At 27.4% G+C, this 26429-nt stretch overlaps 2 protein-coding genes across 2 annotated transcripts; one reads left to right on the top strand and one right to left on the bottom strand.

Moving 5' to 3' along the window:
- Window positions 1-361: 361 nt before the first annotated feature.
- On the bottom strand, window positions 362-2812 carry LOC129989099 (ATP-binding cassette sub-family E member 1-like). Its single transcript, XM_056097423.1, has one exon. The coding sequence runs from the start codon at window positions 2749-2751 to the stop codon at window positions 946-948; it is 1806 nt and encodes a 601-aa protein (XP_055953398.1). The 5' UTR covers window positions 2752-2812; the 3' UTR covers window positions 362-945.
- Window positions 2813-3199: 387 nt separating this feature from the next.
- LOC129988565 (vesicular, overexpressed in cancer, prosurvival protein 1-like) lies at window positions 3200-26429 on the top strand. The gene is made up of 5 exons (XM_056096817.1): window positions 3200-3570; window positions 8963-9018; window positions 16130-16210; window positions 20392-20522; window positions 26136-26429. Exons 1-5 carry the CDS (start codon window positions 3472-3474, stop codon window positions 26303-26305), a joined length of 537 nt encoding a protein of 178 aa, XP_055952792.1. The 5' UTR covers window positions 3200-3471; the 3' UTR covers window positions 26306-26429.

Here is a 26429-nt window from a genome sequence, read left to right as displayed (position 1 = left end):
GAAATAGAACTACCTACACATTAGAAGAATGCAGAAATAAAACAACCTCTTATTAGTTAAAATAGTCTGTTAAATATTGAATCATGCCTATTTTACAGGTAATATAGTATAATTTTTTCAGCATTAGCAGTCAAACATAAAGACCTTCACCAGGCAACAAAACTAACAAATATAGTTGAGTAGCCATATTTGATACTATCACCATTGAAGAATTATATTTTGGAATTATTACTATATTCTTTATTCCAGGACCAGATGAGATATGACTATTTAAATTTGTAAAATATAAGCTAATTTACACACTCATTTTAATATGCATTTTTTTTATTAAATATTCAATAAAACACAAATAACTAACAAATTCAGCCAATAAAACAAATACTTTATTGAATTATCATGCAAAGCATCAATTCAAAAATTGATTGAATGTCAATTGTTTGGTGGCAAAATACAATACTTTTTGTTTTGTTATTAGCATCAATACAATTATTTTACAAAAATTATTTTAAAACCCAATTCAGTCAGGTATATAATATCACTATGCTTTAACAATTAATGCTTCAGAATTCGATGTCAATTATAACAATCTGTAAATTTCTACTTTTTGTAATAATATTTTTTATAAATATTTCATGTTTCCTAAATTGAAACAAATATTTTATTTCAATAAAAAAATAATTCAAACTATCTCATATTTCTGAAAATTAAATAATAGATTTTGCAAATCTAGAACTAAGTTCAAAACAGAAATAAATTTCTATCATAACAAAATACTTCACAGAATAGTATAAAAAAGCTTTTCATATTTGGTTTAGCAATATTACAAAATAGTTTTCCAAAATAAAATAAAACTGAAAAAAGAAAAAAGTTTGTTTTAAATTATTTCCCAGTACCTTTTAATCATTGTGATACATCTTGCCAATTTCAATCTAACTGGAACAATCATTAATCTTCTAAAAAGAAATAGTTTCCTCCTTTCTTTTGCTCAGTATCTTTGACAGAATTCAATTTATTGATACGTGGTCGATAATTATTTGGATCCCTTCGGAATGTAATGTTCAGGAGCTCAAGGAATTTGTTCATGCCAGCCAATAATGTCTGAGGTGTATTTGCTAATGTCTCCACAGAAGGCTTACCTTCAAATACAATAACTCGATCAGCAAGGTAAGTTGCCATGATGAAATCGTGCTCTACGACAAAACCAGTCTTCTTGGCATGAAGAATAAAACGCTTGATGACTTTAGCTGCGACCAAACGTTGCTCGGAATCCAAGTAAGCTGAAGGTTCATCAATAAGGTATACATCAGCTGGCTTACCCAAACAAAGCACTAAAGCAACTCGTTGCAATTCACCTCCAGACAAGTTCCTTACTTCTTGATCAATGATGTTGTCAATCTGCAATGGCTTCATCACATCAGCAATAAACTGAGGATGAATGTAAGCATCACGAACTTTTTCATGCAATAATTGTCTCACTGTTCCTTGACTCTTGGGAGATATCTTTTGAGGTTTGTAGCTAATATTCAAAGGTGGAACATTTCCACCACCATCTGGTTGCAATTTTCCAGCCATCATTCTGATGAAAGTAGTTTTACCTGTTCCATTTTCTCCCAACATTACAATAATTTCAGAGTCTGTAAAAGTTCCAGGTTCTACAGACATTTTGAAACTACCTAAGGTTTTGTACATTTTAGGATATTCATAACGACACATCCTTTTGATCTCTTCTTCAGAAGCTGTTTCAGAAACCTTAAAAACTAAAGACACATCTCGAAAACGTAAATTTTCGGTTGGTACAAAACCATCAAGAAAAATATTGATCCCTTCTCTTACTGAAAAAGGCATAGTGACAACACCATAAGCACCAGGGACACCATACAAACAACAAATGAAATCAGATAAATAATCTAAAACAGATAAATCGTGCTCCACAACAATTATGTATTTATCAGGATGGATCAAATAACGAATTGCTTCGGCAGCTTTAAGACGCTGCTTGACATCTAAGTAGCTGGAAGGCTCATCAAACATAAATATGTCAGCTTTCTGGATACAAACAATAGCACATGCAAAACGCTGCAATTCTCCACCAGATAATTCTTGAACTTGTCGTTCTCGTACATTTCCCAAGTCCAACATTTGACAAATCAAATTTTGATTCTTCAATTCATCCTTTTTATCCAGTAATTGCTGCACTGAACCTTGAACTGCTTTTGGAATTTGATCTACATATTGAGGCTTAATAATAGCCTTGAGGTCATCCTCTAAAATCTTAGTGAAATAGTTTTGCAATTCAGATCCTCGAAAATGGGCCAATATTTCTGTCCAGTCTGGAGGATCTTGAAATCTACCAAGATTAGGTTTTAATTTACCAGCTAAAATTTTCAGAGCAGTAGATTTTCCAATACCGTTAGTTCCAACCAATCCTAATACTTCACCAGGTCGGGGTGTAGGCAGCCTGTGGAGTTTAAAAGAATTTTGACTGTACCTGTGAGTTGTATCTTTTTCTAAATTACTTGGAAGATTAATAATTGAGATGGCTTCAAATGGACATTTCTTGACACAAATACCACATCCAATGCATAACTCTTCCGAAATGGTAGCGATCTTATCATTTGGCGTCACTTCGATACATAGTTTACCCATACGAACAACAGGACAAGACTTCTTACATTCTTGTTTACATCTTTTTGGTTTACATTTGTCATTATTAACAATGGCAATTCTTGTTAGCTTATCTTGAGTTGCCATATTGGTTGTTGACACGTGCAAGAATTAAATGGTGGACGTAAAAAGAAAATTAAAAAAAACCAAGCGAGCCGGTTTTAGTACTGTTGCCATTCCGAAAATAAATCAAACGCCAATTTAAAATGAATTAGTCTACACAGTAATAATCAGTTAAATAAACTAATTATGGGCAAAAATATTACCAACTAAATACTTTTAAGCGCCCACTGTCGATCTTCCAAAATCAATTTCACTAAGCACTAACTGATTGTTAATTAAATATAGATACATTACATAAAGAAAAAAACAAATGCATGTTATAAATTTATAATTTAATATTTATATAGAATTTTTTTAACAATTTTCTATATAAATAATCAATTTCGATTTTTTTTTTAAATTTAAAAAACGAAACTAGATAGTGGAAGTCATTAATAGTCATAGCTGTAACCGAGAGTCTTGGAACAGACGAGAATTGTTTTTGACTTGCAGAAGAGAGCGAAGAGAAAATAAGACTGATTGTGTAGATGTAGTTAATCTATGAACTGCTAGAAAGTACAGTTGTATATTTGTTTGTAAATAATGTAAAGATGAATCATGTAATTATAAAGTACAATCACAACCGTAATAAATGCGATGTGTTCAATCAATAAACATTATTATTTGGACAAGTACAGCTTTTGAATCCTATAGGATCTATTTCAAAGTTTAAACTTTTTTCTACTCCCTTCTATTTAATAGTACATGTGTACTTACGTCAAGTTCCTTTTCTCAAATTTGAATAGCATCATGTCACCAACGCTTTTCCAGATCTGCTTTTTACTCTTATATCTTGCGAAAATAGTAAGAATCATTCTTTGTTTTTAAATATTTTTATCGTGTAATGTTTTGTAGTTCTATTTCCGTTTTGAACCATCATTAATAGAATTAGGATTTCCGTTCGTATTAAATATTGTCTAACGACGTTTCGTAATGTTCGTTTATAAAACTCTACGTCATATGTGATTTGAAACTTTGTCTGAAATTTGCATTGCAATATTGATATTTCTAATAATATTCTTTTCAATAAATCTTGCAACTGAATACTGTATAACCACTCTGCAATTTCAGCACTTCTTATTGTAGCATATTTCTATTCTCTACTGTTATATTTCTTAGAAAAAGTTTTATAATCGCCCAATTCTTGTAATTTTAAAAATTTTGCCATGACGGACTTCGTTTCTTTTAAAAAGAATTATTATTGTTCTGTTCATAAAATTTAAACAGATTAAATAATTAACCAAGCAGTTACACTCTGAAGAATTGCAATAAAGGTTAATTCATTTCTTTAAAAAAATCCTAGTCTTATAAATATACAGATATTATATTGCTATGAAATTCTAGGATAATTTAGCAAGTAGTCAAAAAATATAGAGCTTAATATTACTTATATATATAATTTTTTCCGAAATAAAAATAGATGTTTTTGTTGTTGAAATTATTGTATCTACTTATTTAATTAAAAAAAAACTTGTTCACATTGCTGGTTTTATGTTGAACCTATGTACAAAAATAGTTTTTCAGGTTATATATTGTATGAATTTGAAAAAGGATCAAATAGATTTATTTTTCTTTATTGTAAATTTATTCAAAATTAAGTTGATCATGTATGTAAGTGGATTTTAAGCAAATTAGGGCTGTGAATTTGTTTTTATTTTATAAGAATTTGAGTGTGTATTTAAACATGATAAAATTTTTTATCATTTTTTTTTCCCTTTCATTTGTTAAAACAAATCTGCTTTAAATACCTCTTGTTGGTTTATATATTACTAATTTTTATTAGTGTTCACACATCCATCAGTATGAGGCCATTTATATTTCTTCGTTAGAAAGCTATTGTTAAGAATACATTATATTGGAATATCTTTTTTTATTGTATAATTTTATACAGTCAATTTCCATCTAGATTTTATACTTGACTTTGTTGATATATTGTATAAAATTTTTTATATATGTTGATAATATATTGACACGAAATATTGGAGCAACAATTTAATCTATTTCTTTTGTAATTTAGTATGGTGAGCATCAGAAGTCTTCACATCTTCATTTCAAATCTTGTCTCTTTAAAATAATTCTAGGACAGTGATTTTTAAAGAATAATAAATGTTAGATAATATCTATATCCTAATTAAAATTCATTCAGAATACTGGTTTATAACTTACTATAATAAATTAATCGCATCAATTTACTTGTTATTATTAGTGAATTATTATTACATAAATTGTATTTTTGAGAAATATTTATTTTTATATTATAGTTAAATTTTGTATACTTCCTTTTTTTTTTTTTTTTTTTTTGTTATTTTTCATTGTAATTGAATGTTGTAATTTTAAAAAAAAAAATGAGTTAAGAAATAATATAAAAGAGTTATTTTCAGTTCATCTTTTTAAGGAAATGAAAATAAAAGCTAAGCCATTTCATGATAATCCCTATAATGTCCTGATGTAACAACTTTGACCTTTAAGATATGTCCATTCTTATGCAGCTCTGCAATTTTGAATTTTGGTTTAAAAGGATAATTTGTTTAGATGAATAGGAAATTAGCCTAGCATCATATCATCAAGCAATTTTCTTTTGATGACTAGATTTTATCTAAGATCTTTCTTTCTATATATGTATATATAGATATATATATATAAATATTGATATGTATTCTTGTCAGATTTCTAAAGGTATGGAAACATTAATTTTTTTTATTATTATTATTATTTTGTATGTTTTTGTCTTTTTTTTTTTCAATTGTTTACTGGGTGTTACTTTCAATGTATTACTGGGGAAAATGATCTAAAATTAATGATCTATCTATTTATGTATATTTTATTTTGAAAAAAATAAATATTTTTTGTGGGAAATTTATATTTTCATTCCATTTCTGTTTTAACAAATAAATGGTTAGAAATTCTTTTCATCAATACTTTTTGTTAATCTCATAGCTTTCATTTACCTTAAAAATCCATATATTTTATGTTTGTGCCAGCTCCAAGAATTTCACTATATGATTAACTAATCATTGACTAAAATTATTACTTTACATTGTTTTAATGCCAAACAATAACAAAATCTCTATAACTTTTTCAAAAGAGCAATAAAACTTATTCTGGCCTTGTAGATTTATTATCTTTATTCTTATTAGCTATACTTGTAGAAGCCCGGAAGCGTAGTGCAGCATTTCGTCTCCCAACGTACAAGTCCGAGATTCAATCCTTGGGCTCGGCAAGGTTGACTCAGCCTTGCATCCCTTCATTAGGTTGATAAACTGAGGGCCAAGCATGCTTGGGAACTAAAAATAAAAGGTTCCGTGTTAGGCTAACCACCTAGCTGGGACATATGCCTTACACCCCAAGCCCTTGTTCAAGAAAACAGACATGGGCACTGTAGGCCTTGGTCCACATGGGCTGTCATGCCACTGAGTTTAGTTAGCTATACTTATAAAATATTTAGTTCTACATTAGAACAATCAGCATACAATGCAATTTTGGAATGGTAGCAAATAGAATATTCTAAATCATTTTTCAATCCTTTGCTTCGTGTTTTAACTTATTTTTTCGTATTTTTTTATATTAATCTGTTCAAGTATCATATTAAAAAAAATATTGTAAAAAGTATAAAATTAAAAACAGTAAAAGATGAAGAAAAAATTCAAATAAATTGTAAAAATGCAATATACAAAACTGGTCAGCTACAGTTAAATTGTTTTCTGCTTAAAAATTTAAAGGAAAACTTTGAATTTGCATAAGATGTGCTTGCTTGAAAGATTTGCTTGTATGAAAATGATGTAATGAATGTAATAAAATAAAAAAACATGTTTTGAAGCCTTAATCTTTTTTAGACAGATTATTGTGGCAAATTTTAATTTTTGTGAATGAAATCAATTGCATAATTATCTTTTAATTCCTGGGCTGTTTTTCTCTTCCCCTCCCTTCCTGCTGAGAAGTAATTGTAAGAATGATTTCTTGGATGTTTTCCTCCTGGTTTTGTAGTTTAAAAATGAAAATAAGGTTCACATATTCTTGAAGTATGTAAGTCTTGTATTATTTTTCTTACATTGATATCAAATATTGTTAAGCCTTTTTACTGTACTACCATTTGTATCAATTTTTTTGCAAATTATTAGGTTTTTTTCTCCCCTTATTCTTATTTTGAAGAATACATCATTTTGACTAATTAATATAAAATATCTCTCCCTTCCTTTTACACTTCATTGAGCCACTGATTCATCAGATATATTGATTGGTGTTAATTTTTCATGATGAGATGAACAATATACATTCCATCTATAAATTTAGATTGAAATAACTAATAATTAATATCTGGGATATAAAAAAAATTCACTTATAAAAACATTAAGAACAAAGTTTCTGTTTTAGGTTCGATAAATATCTTTCAAGAATATAATTTTTTAGTCACTAAGATATTGCCTCATTAATTTTAACAAGCATAAGGCAACCTCAACTTTTCCTTGACTAACTCAGTTTTCATGCTGTATTATATTATACGCATGTTTAACATATGCATTATATATTATGAAATTATATGCAGAAAGGTGATACAAATTGTTTTTGGACATACATGTATTCAAGATGAAATAGAAACTTTGCATAGTATTTAAATTATAATTCTTCTTCTAACTGTCCATATCATTAATACTTTTTGATGCTTATGTATTAATCACTAACTATTGATTAAGCTTTCAAAAAAAATCCCATAATGCCATGTTTACTGCTACCAGCAATAAATCTCTAAAAAATTTGTCGAACATGTTATATTTGTTTATTAATTACATCCACTACTTGCATATGTTAAACCTAAAGTTCCACAAAGGCATGTGGTTAAGCCAAAAGCTTGTCAGTGGCATGAGGTTAATACACAAGTATTTTTTTACTCTATCTTTTTCATTCATTTCAGAAATTTCAAGTATTTATCATATAGGATAAATATTTTAGAAATATAAAATGCCAATTTTAGTTTGTAAATAGTAATTATTGAATTTGCTAGCAATCAGAAAGAATAAACAGGGGTACTGTGATGAAATTACACTATTTATTATTTTATTTTTAGTTGTTTTGTTTATTTATTTTTATCTTATTATTATTTATATTTAAACTCTTTAATGCTCTTCATTCTCTTGTCCTCAGTTTATATAAAATCCAGCCATATTGTTTTCTGTTTGTGATTAATAATTAATTATTCATTATATCTTGGTGATTAATCTTATACCTTTTAGAAGTAATTGTGAAAGCTTCAATTTACTTAATCTGTTTGATGTTATAAAATATGTTAAATGATGTTTTGGTGTGTGGTTTAACACGCATTGCCAAATTTACTTTAAATTAAAGTATTAAAACATTTTTACTTAATAAAAACTGCCAGCCATGTAAATAACAAAAATAAATTTTAATTACAAATTAAATTAACAAATATAGAACATGGTACATTGGCCGTATATCCATCGACCAGCATGAGGCAGAAGTTCGGAGCAAGCCGGCGAAGGCAGGAAGTGAGTCACTTGTATTCGTTGGAGAGCAAAGTTCATCTCCATAGGTATGATTGATGTTTATCGCCAGCTGGCGAAACAAACAGTCATTTATCGCCTGTTTGGCCACTGCAATGTTATGAAATAAACATATGCATAAAACTGTATGCATATAAGGTTATTTATGTTTTTGCTACATTACTAATTATAACTTTTCACTCTTCATAGAGTATTTCAATTCTCTTTACTGGCATGAATTATTAAAGAAATTTAAATATAAAAAGTTAAATATAGTGTAATAAATATCAATATATTACTCATCACAGAAATAAAAAATCTATAAGTGCTTTAGATCTTCCAACAATTACACCCTTTGCTTTGAATTTATTAGCACAAAAAAGAAAAGAATTAATTATCAAAAATTTTTTTTTAATAAACTGCTGAGAAATCAGATGTCAAGGCCACCACAACCTCTGTCTTTTTTTTTTTTTTTTTTTTTTTTTTTACAAATACAGTTTAGAATATAATTTATTATATTTTGAATACAGTAGAATATTTGGATATAGTTTAGAATATAAGCCCACACACACAAAATATGTGGGCTTATATTCTAAACTGTATCAAAATTCTAAAGCTGGTTTTTAATTTCAATAATTCTTATAAGTCTTGCTCATAGAAGTCACTGGAATAAGCACTTAATTGTTCCTTTTTCTTTTCAGGCTATAGCCAAAGAATGTCGCTTTATATATGAAAATGGGGATATCAAATATTTTCAGTAAGTTTTTATCATTAAATTTGTAAAAGCATATAGATTAAAATTGTAAATATTTATACATGCATGACTTTTTCTAATTATTTTAAACTCATTTTCCTTTTGTGTCATAAATACATCTTATTTACTGCTGTAATTCGACTATTGATTATTTTTATGAAAATTCCTCATTTATCAAAAGGCAAGTTCATAAATATGTTCTATTTCAATTCAGAATTATCATAAATATGTAATAAGGGCTCTAGGGTACTTGTGTATTAACCACATATTAGCATTCACTAGTGATATGCAATTGAATAGAAGTATATTTGCTCCAAGTATTATTTTACAACATTGGTTCATTTTTATATTCATATTGGTTACCTACAAAAATTTCTAACTTCTAAATTACAAAAAAATTATTGACAGTTATTCATTCTTGTAAACTTGTTTGTTTATTTATGCTGTTTGCATTTTTGTGCATCTGTGATAATTTATAGAATTATTTCCAGGAATAATTTAGCTATCTGGTTTCAGAAGCCAAGGCTTTATTTTAAATAAATAAGCATTGATTCTGAAATTTCATCTTCCAGGTCTTATCAAGAGTACTTTACTGTTATTTTAATTATAATAAATTGTTAAAGTAAAGGAAATAAACGGAGCTTTTACAAATAACGAAAAAGGATGCCTTTAATATGTATAGCATAGTATAATTTTGATGGAAACAAAAGGGATGGAATTTTCGCTGATAGTCAAAAGTAGCATACAAAGTAATGCTAAAACTATTTAATTACAACCCAAAATATTTTGTCAAACTTTATCCTTTGTATTGAACTTTTACATTATTTTGTAACAAAAAATGGTCAAGGGCTATCTATTGGAAATCTCCAGAACAGGCTGCAGACACTTCAGCTTCTAAATTTGATCTATAGGTATACTTGGGATGTTGAAAAGGATCCTCAAGGCTTTTTCCTTTGATATTCTCTTAGCAGTTCTAGTTAATTATTAGTTTTTAATTCATTGGAAATTGAGTGAAAATTTGAGTTTGAATATTGATTATTTTATGACAATGATTTACACACCATCTTAAAATATGAAAAAGGATATTCTCACTAATATTAATTTCAGTATTATACAATGTGTAATGTAATTTTAATAAATATTACAAAGCATCATCATTTATTAGTGAAGATCACATTACTCTCCTCAAATCAAAAGTTTGTATTTTCAAAAAGTGAAAAAAAGATTGTTGCAGATGTAGTGTTGGATTTGGTAGATAAACATCAAATAATTATAACCTTATAGAACTCTTGTGTTTATCAAGTTAGATGTCATCTTTTCCATTAACATATCATATCACATGCCATACATAAATTTAATGATTCTGTTCACTTCGAAAAAAAAGGTCCCAAAGTTAAAAGGGGGAGGGGGGATAATTGGTTGGCTGAACATCTCAGCAATACTGAGTGAAAATTTGAACTTATTCTCATAACTTATTACTGAGAATGGGGCACTTCTTAGACCTGTGTACTTTTTGGACAATTATTCTGGAAATGTTTGATCTCATACCAAAAAGCAGTAGAATTTCATTTCTATTGAATAATCAATATCTTATGTGTCGTAATTTTTGATGCATTCTCTGAAGCCGAATACAATATTTCTATGCATTGATAGATTCATTTTCAAGCAAGCATTGTGGTGATGCCAGCTGTACCAAACAGACGTCTTTACTTTAGACTGGAGGCTCAGTTTTAGCATGCATTTTGTGTCTCATCAGCATTTAGAAATGAATGCGGATCGGTAAGGATAATTATGTGAAATCCATCGTTTGTCTTTATTTTGTTCAAAAACTGAACATTGCTGTACTTGGAAAGCAGGGGGAAAAAATCCTTCTAATCGCCTTTTCAGATTTAGTTTTGGGAGCTCATGAGAAACCCATTTTATTCAGTCTTTTGTCTTTGTTTATTGGTTGCAGCAAGCTAATAATAGTTTTTGAAACTCGTTGTTTTTGATCACTGGTGTTATATGTCCGTGTAATTCATTTTCCATATTCATAACGGATGGAAATTTCTTAAACTGTTGGTGGAAAGTTCGTTCTTTTATTATGTCATCTCCAGAAATTTTATGCATATTGCTGATTCCATCTGCTGAGTTGTGGTCCAGAATGAAGTCTTAAAGAAAAAGTAAGCATATATTACTTATGCCCATGGTGTATGTATGTTAAAACTATCATGCTCGAAAAGAATAAAGAGTGTGCCTTGTCTTCTCTTGTTCTTTATCACGAAATTTTAATAGTTTCTTTGTGGTTCAATTTAGAATTTTTAAAATATTTTGCTCTCGTAATTATGGATAAATAAAGAATTGTGTTTGAACTGATTATACAGCAAATTTGAATGGCACATCTGATTTCAAGATCGATTCGATTAATTGTGATAGCAAATATTTAAAAATCTGAATAAGGAAGCTTTTGGTACTCTGTTTCCTTTAAGAATTAATTCTTTATTCTTAATCTTATAGTATATTCCTTTCAAAATGTTTATAAAAAAAATGAATTCTAAATAGAGCAGCAGGCAAAATTTTGAGCTTTTTCATATCTTTATTAATGACCGTATTATTTTGATCTCTATTAATACCGAATATTCAACACATCATAGTTTCCTATTTCTTTCAGAAGATAAAAAAAAAAAATCGTTTTTTAATTGCTTTAAGTATCTAATTAGATGCCACGCTCCCTTTGGGGTATTGTTGTTATAATCCATACAGTGGGTAAAGGATACATGAATACTTAAGCATGTCCTAATGGTTTTTCACATTTAAATAATTGTTGCTTTATTTATTTACTGATTTAAATGGCAAAAATTCTGTAGTTCGATACACACGACTGAACGGCATTATGCGACGAGATTATTTGAGAGCTAATTGTATATGAAGAGATGTAAGGTTGACTTTCTGCATTTTACGAAAATCCAAATTCTCCTGCCAAGTGTGAAAGCATCTGCAGATCTCATGATATTCTGTTTTAATATTGAATGATGGCGATGTATAATAATTTTTAATAGGAAAGAAAGTTTTTAGTTCCATGTTATGAATGGAATAAAAATTTGTAAGAATCGAACCACCGCCTTCGAAATATAAGATATCGCCGGCAAATCATGACATTACTGTGAAGTGCCATTCTGTATGAAATCTGAAGGTCGATTGTTTCACTTTTAAAGCTTTAAAAAAAACTAAGTTTGTGTTATAATGCTAAGTAGTCATAAAATCGCTTTTACATTTTGCACACTTATAATCTGCATTTTAACAAAGGAACGGTAAACGAATTTCTCAGACGAAAGAGCCTAATCTAACTGCTCATAACAATTTAAAAATTGTTAGAAAGATATGAGTTTTTAAATAAAAAAAAATTAATATATTCTGTATTATAAGTAGCAGACTAATTATCATTCTTAATCTAATGGGGGGAGGGAGAGAATAGTCCGAAAACCTGCTCTTTATGGCTTAAATTTATTTGAGCAATGAAGAGATATTATGAAAAGTATGGCTAATAACGAAACGTTTTTAATTTTAGGCACGGTGCCAAATTGTCATCAGTAAGCATAGAATTTTCCCTTATTTGTCAGAAAATGATTGGTCACATAAATCTGTAGACTCAAGATATTGCAAGCACAGATTAAACAGCTGTGTTTAGCCGTTAAACAGAAACTATTCTGAGTTTCAATACCACCTGTTAAAATGCAATGCGAAATTCGCTATTAATGCCTTGAAGGTTATTTTCCCCTTCATTTTTATATGAATTCTTTTAAAATTTTTATAAATTAAAATAGTTTAATTGTTTTTAATATTACTTAAAAATTGCGTGTATTTAAAAGACATATATGATACACGAGCTCCTGTTCAGCGGCCGCAATTTGATATAAGAGGTTTGAAAAGCTTGCCACCCTTCGAAAGTTCTAAAACAAATTCCGTGTGTCCAAACCAATATATGACAGGAATGCACATAGTTGTTGAGGATTTTTAAAGAAGTTTAACTTGAAATATTTTTGTATAATGTGAATTCTAGGTAAATAATTGACTTTCGATATAAATTATATTCAGTCATTCTAAAACATAAAATTAGACATTTGAAAGCCTTTGGTGGTATTTATATACTGAATTTTATTTTTTACAATAAAGTAACTTTTTTCCTGGTGAAACCACTCTTGGCCACTTGAATTTCGAATTTATTAGGCCTCCTTTGTTGATCCCAGTTTTCGCAATTCGGAGTCTTGCAATTTTATCATTTTAACGATAATAGAGTCAAAGATTTGAAAACTTAAAATTGTTTTCTGTAATATTAATTAGCAGCCTTTTGCTAATATTGATTTTAAAATATTTATAAGTAAGAAAGTTCATAAATGTTACGATGGCATGAATATTTTTTCTCTCGGTGTGCCATGCAACTCATTATTACATACTGCAGAATTCCATCATTCCTTCACCTTTTTCTGAGTTGAAATTTCATTACTAACATAATTAATTTTGTTCACTATATATATATATATATATATATATATATATATATATATATATATATATATATATATATATATATATATATATATATATATATATATATCGAATCACCAAGCGATACAACTTCTCATAAGAGAAAATTTCTTTAAAAATTCCTAAAATTACCGAAAGACGTTGGAGAGAGAATAACACTGTATTTGTTTAAAGAGAAACAGTGATGTTTCGCTTGAAACACTGTTCATGCACAATAACACTTCTGCGCATTTTCAAAAACTCAAGAATACTTTTTTTTTTCAAGTATTTACCTGAGTGTTATAAATAAGACGTTTTGCAACCCCAACAATATGAAATAAATGAGAAAATGTAGGATCAATCAACAATTAATTTTTAAAAAACTCTCTCCGAAAGTTTATTATAGTTAAATTTGAAAAAAGTTTTAAGTAAAAAAAAAAAATTGTTTAACCTTTTTTGAACAGTTTTTATAAATAAATCTAAAATAAAATTTATAGGTTCTTTAGCAGTCTTCAGGGATTCAAGAAAAAAATATGTAAAATAGTATTACTAAAATTGTTTCATCTGAGATCCCTTTTGTTGAAGAACGAGCATGTACAATTTCAAGAGCTAATTTACATATTTTACAAAAGAAAGGAAATTAAAAACTTAATTCTAATGCTTGAAATGAAGAGTGGATAGCTTGATGATGATGGTGTCGTGTCCGCGTTACCATTGAAAGGGGATACAGTAGCTTCTGAGGGTAAAGACCCCTGAGCACCCGAGAGCAGAAGTCTGACTTCTAGATCAAATGAAGATGACACACAACCCCGCTTACACAACTCCTTTTTACAGGGGAGCTCTTTCACACACCTCACAGATAGAACAACCGTGTCCGAACCTGGGACGCCCAGATCGCGGGGAAAACGCGCTACCCCTGAGCCAGGATGCCGACAGTATATAGGTTATTCAGATTAATAAAAATATATATGCACCTATTAAATAACACCCATCATCCTAAACATAATCATTGTTTCATGACGTTTATTAAGTGCAGTGAAATTCCATTTTATAAACATAATTTCATAATTCCCTCTGATAATTGATCGTACTGTTATCAAAGGAAGAAATATTAATGTGTTTACCCTTCATTATTTGTGAAATTATCTTTTTTTTTCTATTGAAGAAGAGTAAAATTGATTATTAGTGGTGATATATTTTTATATAATTTGACATTAAAATAATTTGAAGAATTAGAAATTAGCTATTTATTTTTCCCTTTATTTCTTGTCATAGGTTATAAAAAACTAGTCGCCTTTGGCAACCAGTTTGCTCGCCACGGTTGTTGATTTTTTTTTTTTTTGGTTATTAAATAATTAATATGGAATTTCAATTTATTTGATACGACTTAAAAATATTACTTAAACTGAATCATTCTGCAACAAATTAAAAGTATATATTATGAAATGTAAGCGGAAGTGAAAAATCCTATTTTGGAATTAATGAGAAAAAATAGGTAATTTTTTTTATCTAAATTTTAATTTTAGCAAAAACATATAAAGCGACTGAATATTTTGATATACGAGTTTGAATTTCATAACATTAAAAAAAAAAGTAACTGAAATGAGAATTACTCTTAAAAGCTTTTTTCAAAATAAATTAAACCAAACCTAACATTAAAGGCATCTTAACATATTAAATTAAATTTGAAGAATTTATTAAAGGTAAAGAAAAAAAACTGTATAGAAATGAAATAGATATCATTAAAGAGATTTTCTTTTTAATTTTAACATAATGAAAAAACCTTTTTCGAAAATTAATAGTTTCGGAAGTAATATATTCCCTGTAGGTAAATCATAGCGAGTATCCATAGTGATAGTCAGGCCTGTTTCCACTCTAGATTATTAAACTTTCCGATTAAAGTTTATTTCATAATTTCTTTTACATCTTCTGACTGAATGAAGTGTTTGACACGGCGAGCAGTATTTGTAATAAAATAATTTTATTTAATTAGCGAAGTGTTGAATTAAGTGCAGCTGCAAAAACGCTACATAAAGCAATCTGCCGAAACTTTCACGCATCGATATGTTTACATTTCATTACGTAGTAAGTAATAAATAATAAGAACAATTTCTGCGCCAAGTTTGTTAGCGTTTTATATATAAAGATCTTTTATTAAATATTGCTTTCTTCTTTTTTTTAGCATATTTTATTTTTTCTTTCATATGTATACATTTAATTTTCTTAATATACGTATTTTTAATACTTTGAATTTAATTTTCTTAATATACGTATTTTTAATACTTTGAATTTAATTTTCTTAATATACGTATTTTTAATACTTTGAATTTAATTTTCTTAATATACGTATTTTTAATACTTTGAATTTAATTTTCTTAATATACGTATTTTTAATACTTTGAATTTAATTTTCTTAATATACGTATTTTTAATACTTTGAATTTAATTTTCTTAATATATGTATTTTTAATACATTGAATGTAATTTTCTTAATATATGTATTTTTAATACCTTGAATTTAATTTTCTTAATATATGTATTTTTAATACCTTGAATTTAATTTTCTTAATATATGTATTTTTAATACATTGAATTTAATTTTGTTGTATAGCTGCAGTGTTTATGAATACTGCTGTGGTACAATGTGCTGTCGAACCCCTGCGATGACATTTTACCAGATGTGGTACTTCTGGTAAGGATTCTTTTTTTTTTTTAGAAACATTTTTCGCTGAAAAGAAAACAAAAATGTTTCATTGTATTTCTCATACAGATATAGAATTATTATGAAAGTCACTTCTAGTAATTTTTTATTACTTGAAAATATTTTTTTCTTTTTGTTTCTTATTCAAGATTCGTTGGAAAAAAGAATTAAAAATTTGATTAAAGAAATGATTGTACAACTTTCACAAAATATATATGTCGATAGTTAATTTTCCTCACATTTTTCAAATTCACTCTAAATAATACTTTTTAACCAGAAATTCATTATCTATTATAATCTATTTCTTTTAATTTTACCTTAATATAATGCAGTAACTAATATATTGGACATATCTGTATCTTTATTATATATGTGATAGTACAGTGGAATCGCTATTATTTGATCTCTAGCAATAAAGTACTCTGTTAACTGAGGTGGTAAAAAAAAATCGAATTTTTTTAGAAACCATCGATTTTTTTATTTTTATTTTATTTATTTATTTATTTTTTATTTATTTATTTATTTTTGCTATGATATTGGTACTGAAATCGAATTACATGATGCAAAGGTTTGAAAAATCCTGGCCTGCTCAGATGTGTGTAAGGACTATCCGTAAAAAAACTTATAGAAAGTCGTAATCGGAAAAGGATCTTTTATAACTCAAGAAATTGTTTAAAGGAGAGAAAAGAATAGCATTGTTCCATTCTTAAGCAGTTTTATAGTTCTTTGTATTTTCCTAGAAAATCGGAATGGTTATCTTTAAGAATGAAATCTTTCTCCCTAAAAATGAAAGCGTAAAGTGTAGATATAAAACATTGTAAACTAATAAAAATATTATCTCTTCCAAGCCCCAACCGTACCGCATAAAATTGTGAGTCTTGAGCAAGGCCACGTGTGGTTAGATTTTTATTTTCGAAAGTTCTGCGTATGAGAGTTGTGTACTTCGTACAAGTGCTCACTTTAAAAAAATATTTTTTATTACATGCTTGCCATTGGCAAACAATAGTTACGAAAGATCTTATATCGAGAGAACTTTAGCGATTAATTACTAGCATGCAGTGAATATATAAGCAATAGAAAAGTGAATATATAATTTAAAGCTATTTTTCTTAAAACCCAAAATTTCGCACAAAATGCCATGTCAGATTTTATTTATTTCATTGCATTTTTGTATCGCCTTTGCATGCATACGAAGTCTTGTCCTACCGACAGACAATAGACTCCTTGACGGATTTGATTTCCAGTTTGATACATATCTAGATATCATATGTTAAATCTATGTGCAGTCTTCAACAACAACAAAAAAAATATAACACCTTTGTAACTTTGTCATTTATTATCGCATTTCACAAAATTGGCGTCGATGGAAATGGATTAAAGGAACAGATTTGTTGAGACAGACAAACTGATTAACCGAATTAATTAACAACTATCTCGAAATTTTTCCATTGCAGAAATCGATATATTTTAATAATTTTATTCAGCTTTTTATTATGTGTATCAAATTTCTTTTTAAAATTCGTAGAAGTTCTTGGGATATACTTAATTCTGTGTACTGAAAACTCCGCTCAAAAAGAGCCAGCCCAATGAGGCCATATATTAAGTAAAATCCAAGCTTGTTAATAGAAGAATAAAACTTTTTTCGCGTTTTTTATCCCGGAAAATTCGGAGGAGTAAGTAACATGACTGAAATTAATCCATAATATGTTTTTTTCCCCAAAAAATATGATTTTTTTTAAAATTTAAATATCAAAAAATGTCCGTTACTTTTAAAATCAATCCATCATTTAGTCTTTTTTAGTTAATCCTATCTAAAGAAATTAATATAATGATGAACGTTGTTTAACTCCCCCCCCCCACACCACCACCACCAAAATGTCACTGATTAGGAAAACGCGAATGCCGTAAAGGCATTTTAAGCCAATAAAAATATCGATGTTTATTAAAAGGATAGACTTTTATTTTCAGTTGTAAAAAATTGTAATTCGGTTAGAATATTTAATAAGTTTACTACTCTAAGCTGCTATAAGAATGACTGAATGACGAACATTCTTACTGTTATACAACGGCTGATGTAATCAAGATCAATAAATGTAAACGAATTCAGCCAAGCACATAATCATTCTCTATCTCGAACTAGTGGTCTGAAAACAGTGTTTTTTTATAAATGCAATTGCAAATAGGAGACTATTTTATAACTCTGAGGGAATCAATTTTAGAATATTTTTTTAAATATTCATTATTTAATTAAAGAAATTTATGAATGAATGCTCAACATTAAGCATATAAATGATAGTGCTAATTAATTGCTAATTTTAGCGTTAAGTAGTTTTTACGGAATGGTAAGAAATAGTACGGATTTCCTTAGATCTCAATTTTAGTTACTTGCTGCAAACGATTACTGCCGATAATAAAAAAAAGAAAAAAAGAAAAAGAAAAACATCCAACATTCAGTCTGTTTTTCAAACTACTTTTATGTCGTCTGGGGAAAAAACACACACACACACACATTTTTTAAAGAAACCAAAATTTATGTTGAATTAAAATCGTCTGATCTGAAAATAAATTTAGTATCTAATTAATTGCGATATTATAATGGCCGCTAAAGTTTGTGTTTCATAAAAATTAAGTCTATAAATGCAAATTAAATTTGATCCCTCAAAAAAGTAGGCGTTGGAAATCGATTGTGAGAATTTTTCTATTTTTGTGAATACTTCGAAAACTATTTGGGGTATGAGTACAATTTTTTGGATTCCGGCATTTTAGCATGTTTGCAAGTTTGTTAGTGCTCCCATGTAAAAAAATTTTACAATTCACTTTTTCCCGCATTTATTTTTAAAAATTCATTAAATAAATATTAAGTTTGTTTTATTTATGCATTTATTTCATGATTTTATAAAATATAAGAATTTATTTTCGGCGAGTGAAAAATTTTAAAAAAATATATAATTGTTTCCAAATCGCCGAAAGCTCATAAGATTCATTAAACATTGGAAGCGTCATATTTTAGAGCTCTAAAATTCTCAAAATTATTATCAGAATTCCATAAAATTTTATTGAGAGGCTGATTTCAAGACGACAAATCGATTGAGATAAAAAAAAAATTGCGAAAAAAATTGTAGTGGGAAAGTTTCGAGAGAGTAGTTAATTAACCATGTTAATTAATTCGGTTAATCAGTTTGTCTATTTCAACAAGCCTGTCCTTTAGAGTCGTTTCCATCGACACCAAATTTGTGAAGATGAGATAATAAATAGTAAAGATACAGAAGTGTTTTTTTTTTTTTTTTCCCCTCGACGACTTTATCTATTTTTATATGCTCTTTTCGTTTTTAAGTATCATTTTAACATGTAATCGGATTGATAGATTTCTTCTGAAAGTATTTCGCTTAAAATTTGTTAGAAATGCTCAAATTTGTATAAAGACTACATACCAATTTCATCTATCTTGCTGTGGATACTATAACTAAAATCGTTTTTGACTTGTTGACAGATAAGCAAGCAAAGCTATAGGCAGAGAGAGACATAATCCCAAAAATTGTATTTCGAACTCAAGGAAGTTTGAAATGTGGCGATTCAACAAAATCTCGAATTCAGATTTTGTCCTTGATTAAGTATTATATTTTCGCTTTATACGTAATCGAGGAAGTTAAAAAAAAGCAATTAGGAATATGAACAAGAAAAATATTCTTTTGAGAGCACCCTTAAATAATCATTAGAAAACGGCAAAAAAAAAAAAAAAAAAAAAAGCAGCGAAAATCAGTAACATTAGCGCATCCTCTTATCAAAACAAATAAATGTTTTTTTTTTAAATGCGTGTTACAAATTTGATAACTGATGAAAAAATATTTAATAATTTATGTGGTAGCAGTTTTTTACAATTTTAAGTACACGGCTTTGCAAAATCTTATCGGGGGAAAAACATAATAAAAGATTTAATCTCTATTAACCGAGTTTACATTCTCCGAAGTGATTAGTACTCGATCAACGCAGATAATCAGTCCTACTTTTTTTTTCTTTGCACTTTCACTGCCAAGTGTTTACTCAAGTTAGCACTTGTATATGTTTTATCAGAAATTTATTTTAAACAACATTGATTGATAACTGAAGAAATTCTGCTATTAAAATAAATATATTTATTTTGATATGTTTTAATATATTTGTTTTCAATGCAGGTTAATGGTATTTCTCACAATTCTTTTCTGCTCCGGGGGTGGATGGTGGTACAAAATAAGGAACCATGAAGGGTTCATGAGTCATTCCAATGCGTCTCGAGTCATGCCTCCTCAATTAGCTTCTTATTATGGTAAGTGTTATTTTTTTTTTTCCTCTTCATTTTAAATAAATATAAAATAAAAACTCTTTAGAGTAATGATATCAGTCTTACTTTTTTTTTACGTTACAGCCTTTTAAAAGGGTTCTTATAATTTATTGCATTACTTTATTAGCAGAAACTTCAGTCTCCTAATTTTCTATTAGCTTCTTTTTTTAAAAAAACCAAGAAGCTTTTTAGCTTATAAATTTAATAAGAAAATATTCCCAATCTGTTGTATGAAGTTTTCTTAATATTTAAAACCAAAAGTGCCATTTTTTTAAAATCTGCACTTTAGTTATAAATTCAATGATATATCTTTTTACAGTTAATGAACAACTAAAAAAATAATAAGAGTTATTTCAAAACTCATGGAAAGGAATGAAAAGTAAACAATAGTATGCCAAAAGTAATTGCTACAAATGATCAATTATCTCATTACAATTATTTTATTCTTCATTAAAAATTACACTTAGTAAAACATAATGAAAGCATGAAAAATAGTAGCCTTACAAGGATAAAGTAATTTTATTATTTATCTTTAGGGTCGCATTTTAAAATTTAATTTTTCTAAAAAACAAAGTGTTTTGGAATATTTTAAAAAGTTTACATTAAATAAATATATATCAAAGGTTAAATTTTATATATTAAAGAAACATAGTTTAAATTAAATATCCTCTAACTAGCATTTATTATTCATGATATAATGAAATATGGCAATGTCTAAATTTTTCACCCCATCCTAATTTATTCAGTGAACATTATTTACAATTCAGTATTTGGTAGTTGCTTGTTAGCAGATGCATATTACTGCTGCATTATTAATGCCTGTGGGGTTTTTTTATGCCCGGAAAGTTCAATAAATATCTAACACAAAAACATGCTGCTTATAAATATATGTATAATTTATTAATGTTTGTTTTTCTATCTTTGCTCTCATTCATCTTTCATCTAGAAAATATTTTCATAAATAATTTTTGTTTATACTATATGAAACTTAGCTGAATCATTATTTTTTCATCTCTGTTATTAAAAATTTAAATGTATAAGTAGATTTTATACCAAACCAGATTAATTTTGCTTTTAATACATATTGTCCTTCAAAATTTTTAAAGTTAATATGTGCTTTGTGTATTAATTACATAAAAAATATTTATGAATTTTTATGAGCTAAAATTTGTAATAACTAAGAAAATAATTTGCTCAATCTGTGTGCTTATTCTTTTCTGTCCTTTAAATTTGGATGAAAATAAAAAAATGTTATTTTTAAAATATTGGATGTTTTTCCTTTATTTAGTTTGGTTTGCATTTTCTCTCTGACAGTTCTCTCTCTCTCTCTTATTTTAAAGTATTTGGTTGTAATTATTTGAAAATAATTGCAATATTAATCATGCTCATGAAATTATTTTCGAGCAATATTTATAAAGTTCATAAAATTATTTTTGAACTGGAGAACACATATTAGGAAATTATCTGTAAAAATTAATGTTACTATTTTTAATTTTAACAGATATCTAAATTGCTAGAAATAGAACTGTACTTCCAGCTGGAGAAATGCTTTTAATAACATTTTGAAAAAAAGTCTAATACTCAGAAAATCTAAATATGCTTATATCCAGCTTGATATTTTAAACAAATAAAAAAAGGCACTTCTTTCTTTTATAACTAAAACTGACTGAGTTATAAAACGTGTTAATATTTTAGGTGATTTCAATGGTTATTTTAAGAGAGATTTACCAAGAGATTTTGTTTCCTTGAAATGAAAATTGATTACTGTAAAATAATGAAATCCTAAAGTTCATAATTCTAGCAATTTTAGTTGCTGGTGGATGAAACATTTTTAGATTAAAATTTTAATGTTTCAAGAATATTTTACTAAATGGGATTGGGAATTTGTATAAAGATAGAGACATAATAATTTTATGTATATATATATATATATAATGTAAGTATAATTTAAATAATATGTAAGCATATAATTCTTAAAAGCAGAGACGTGGACAAGGCACGTCTGCCATTTTGCGGCACAAGAGCAGAAATGGGGAAGAGCAAGAAATAAATTATTCCTAGTCTTATATAACATGAGGTTTCCACCACATGTCGGTTCAATATACATGTTGACCTTTGAGAAGGGCAACAAAGTGATCATTTTCATACGATACTTGGATCTGACATTTTTACAAAGCTACAGTTTAATTAATTAAACAGAAAAAGTGAAATGCAATATATATATATTGCATTGTTTGTCTTTTGTAAGATTGTAATGAATACTTTGTAGTATAAATCACATAAAATATTTTCTTAAAAATGTGTTAATTGTGAGAAAATTTATTGTATTTGTGTGCATAACTGTATTTGATTGCTATTATGCAATAAAGTATCAGCTCCAAGCTACACATTTTGAAATATAACTATTCTAATGCTACATTGTATAAAACTCATTATAGCATTGTTATCATTTCCTGAACATGAAGTTTATAATGTTAAATAAAGCTATATGCATTTGAATTGATTGAATGCAATTGCTATGCATTTGCACAAAGTGGGTTTAAAATCTGGAAAGTGATATTTGATTTCTGATTTCTCAAGTCCATCCAAAAATATGTAAATGCATTTGGTAAGCAAGAAAACTAAAAAGAATATTCACATTACTTTATATAATTTTCATTAAATTCTTTCATAATTTTAGTAAATACATCTGCCAAAAAAAATTGAACCTAAGACAGAATAAGGGTTTTCTTAACAACCAGTTTTAAAAAATGAATGTGAAACTTTTTTATAATTTACATCATTTAAAATTGTTCATGATTTATGAAAAGGAAAGGAAAACATTTACATCTGATCAGACAGATATGAAAAAGTGTAGAAATTATGTAAACAAATCTATTCCTTAATTTTCCTTAATTCCTTAATTTTTTGTACCCTTTAGAAAGCTAAACTACTTTTCTTCAAATATGGCTTACAAATACTATGTAAGATTTGTGAAAATTTTGTGATTTTTATTCATTTATTAACCCTTAAGAACCAAATTATTTTTTTATTATCATATTATACATAAAAACATAAAACGAATTAGCTATGTTATATCTTTAAGCAATTAAATAATTAATTTTTCATTTAATGGAAACTGTATGCATTTCACATGCTCAGTTAGCAATAAACAGTAAACAAGATTAATTTCATTTAACTTTTTAAAGATTTACTGATTAATAAGATTTTTTAAAGATTTTAATAAGATTTCTGATTGATTTTGATATTGCTTTAACTTGTAAACTTTTTTTAAAGTTTCCTGTGGTCAAAAATTGATTCAAATTTTGACAAATTGCTTTTAATGATAAGTGAATATTTATATTCACTGATCAAAATATCTGCTTTTTTATTCTGTGCTATAAACACATATTTAAGTGACCACTCACAATGTTTAAATTCTGTATCATTCTTAAAAGTTTAATATGACAAAAATTAGCCTTTTGTATCTTCAAAAAATGTTTAGAGCAAGCTGCAATATTCTGAGAAATTGCAATATTTTGAAATTCATAATGCTATGGGTTTTCCTCATTTTAGTCAAAAATAAAGTTGCAGAACGATAAAAAGATTTTGTGTATAAAAACATAATTTTCACAATTACTTTACATAGCTATCAGCATTGTTTTGAAATGTGATTTTAAACATTTCTTTAAGGATTTCTTTTAAGTACTTCAAATTCTAAAATATAAGAAATATTTTAATGAATGTTTTGTGACAATCAATTAAATATTACATTTTTCAACAGTTAAAATACATGAAAATTATTTCTGAATATATGAGTTAGTGTTAAATGTAAATGATAAAGAATTTAAAAACAAAAGAAAAAAACATTTTTTTGGCTACCCCCCTTTTTTAATTACTCATTATTTGAATTTTTATTTCAAATAACTATAGAAAAAAACCACTGCAGTTTCTATACTTGATACTTTTATCTAACATGTTTAAGCTTTATATTTATGTAAAATTATTGTCAATAATTTTTAAAAATTAAAAAGAATAATTTAGCTTTCTTGTACTTAAAAGAGAGCAAACATATTCAGGCAATTCATTGACGTTGTTCTCCTTTACAAATAATATACTTTTTTTTTTTATTGTAGTTGCGATTTATTTTTCAATCTTAATTTTTTTTAATATTCCATCTCGCATTTTATTTTTGATTTCTGAATCAATATTTGACATTCTTGCTAACACTTATCATGCATTTTGTCATAATCTCCCCTCCATCCATTTTAATCCTAGAGTTCCTCATTTTGTTCTGCATCTAGTTGCTACAGAAACATGAACAAAACTTGCAAAATATGATCAGATGAAAACAGTTAACTGTAACAGTGTAATGTTGGAATTTTTCTTTAAAATTTTAATAAATGAATAGATATCCTGAATTTTACAATAAAATTTGTTATCAGTATTTTAAACTGATATTTTTATAGATCACTTACTTCTATTTCTTCATTGATTTTGTATATAATTGCAAAAAACAGGACTAATTATATTTTTCTTTAAATGTGCAATCCTTTCTATGATGAATGTCTTTTACCATAGATATTTCAGTAATTTTTAAGTAATGCTTGTTTTATATTTAATGCTATGTGTATTGATATCTTTTATTTGCTTTTTTTTAAGCCACTTATCTGTAAACTAAAGTTTCATAACTAAGGTCCTGTTTGAATTATTGTACAAGGTACCCCAATGTGCTTGTCTATTCTTAAATATATGTCCTTATTCACTCATAAGTCACAGTGAGGATTATCCAAAATTTTATTATTATTATTATTATTTGGAAAATTTTGATAAGATAAAAGTTTAAAAAATTTTCTGGCAATAGATTTATACAGCAATTTCAGCATGATTGAAATTTTTAAATAATTTTGTCTTTCTTTCATCAAAAAAGAAAGATAATTGAAATATTTCACACTTTTGTAAATCATTCATAGAGTAATGTATTAATTTTTGTGAACAATAAAATTGTAGTTTTATCTTTAAATTGTTATTTACTGAGTTAAACTTGAATTTTACAAATATATATATATAGAGATAAAAGGACTAGTTGAGTGTTGAAAAAAATGATGCTAACTGGCTTATTTGTTTCTATTTTAAAATGCATATTAGGCATTGTAAAATATCTATCAACCTAGATTGCAATCAGAATAATAAAATACTGAATAAGTACGAAAAAAAACTAAATTAAATGAGTAATAAATCAATTTTTGAAGGGGAAAAAACTGGCCTCTTAATATGTTTGCTTCAAATTAAAGATTTTCAAATTTTTTTCACTTGTTTGTCCCAATGAGTACGAAAATTCTGACTAAACTATCATAAGATCAAAACAACTATTCTTATGATTTCATACTCTCCCCCCCCCTACCTTCTTTGAACTTTTTCCCTTTACAAAGTTAAAAAATTATGTTGTGTTATGATGCTTTTCTATATAATCACATATTTTAATTGCAATATCTTTTTCCACATGCCTCTTGCTTCTTCAGATAAAAATTTAAATATATTTCTATCATTAAAATACACATTCTTATAAAATGTTTGTTTATGAATATTAAAATGTTCTTTCTCTTTTTTTCCCCACAGGACCCGCAAGAGGACAAGGCTATACGCAAGCTAGCACATACCCACAGCCAGCTGCTGCTTATCCACAGACTGCTCCTTTATCTCCAAATAGCCAATACCCCCCACCTCCCCCTTACTATGGACCACCTCCCAGCTATGACACAGTTGTCAATCAGGGCAGGCAGGGTTGATTTTTCTTTCTTGGAGAGAGATTTTTATCTGTATATTATGTTCTTCTACAACTTTTAAGCATTTATCACTGTTTGTGAAATTTACTATGTTTAAAAATGTTTAATAAATATCATGCATCATTCA

The sequence above is a fragment of the Argiope bruennichi genome, chromosome 10, assembly GCF_947563725.1.
Source record: "Argiope bruennichi chromosome 10, qqArgBrue1.1, whole genome shotgun sequence".
Classification (NCBI taxonomy): domain Eukaryota; kingdom Metazoa; phylum Arthropoda; class Arachnida; order Araneae; family Araneidae; genus Argiope; species Argiope bruennichi.
This window is presented reverse-complemented; position numbering and strand designations above follow the sequence as displayed.

What these genes read in the sequence shown, in the direction of transcription:
- LOC129988565 (XM_056096817.1), top strand. Translation starts at nt 3,472, where the DNA reads ATGTGTACTTACGTCAAGTTCCTTTTCTCAAATTTGAATAGCATCATG. An exon ending in GGGGATATCAAATATTTTCA is followed by an intron (nt 9,019 to 16,129) that starts GTAAGTTTTTAT and finishes TTTGTTGTATAG; the next exon opens with CTGCAGTGTTTATGAATACT. An exon ending in TACCAGATGTGGTACTTCTG is followed by an intron (nt 16,211 to 20,391) that starts GTAAGGATTCTT and finishes TTTTCAATGCAG; the next exon opens with GTTAATGGTATTTCTCACAA.
- LOC129989099 (XM_056097423.1), bottom strand. Translation starts at nt 2,751, where the DNA reads ATGGCAACTCAAGATAAGCTAACAAGAATTGCCATTGTTAATAATGAC.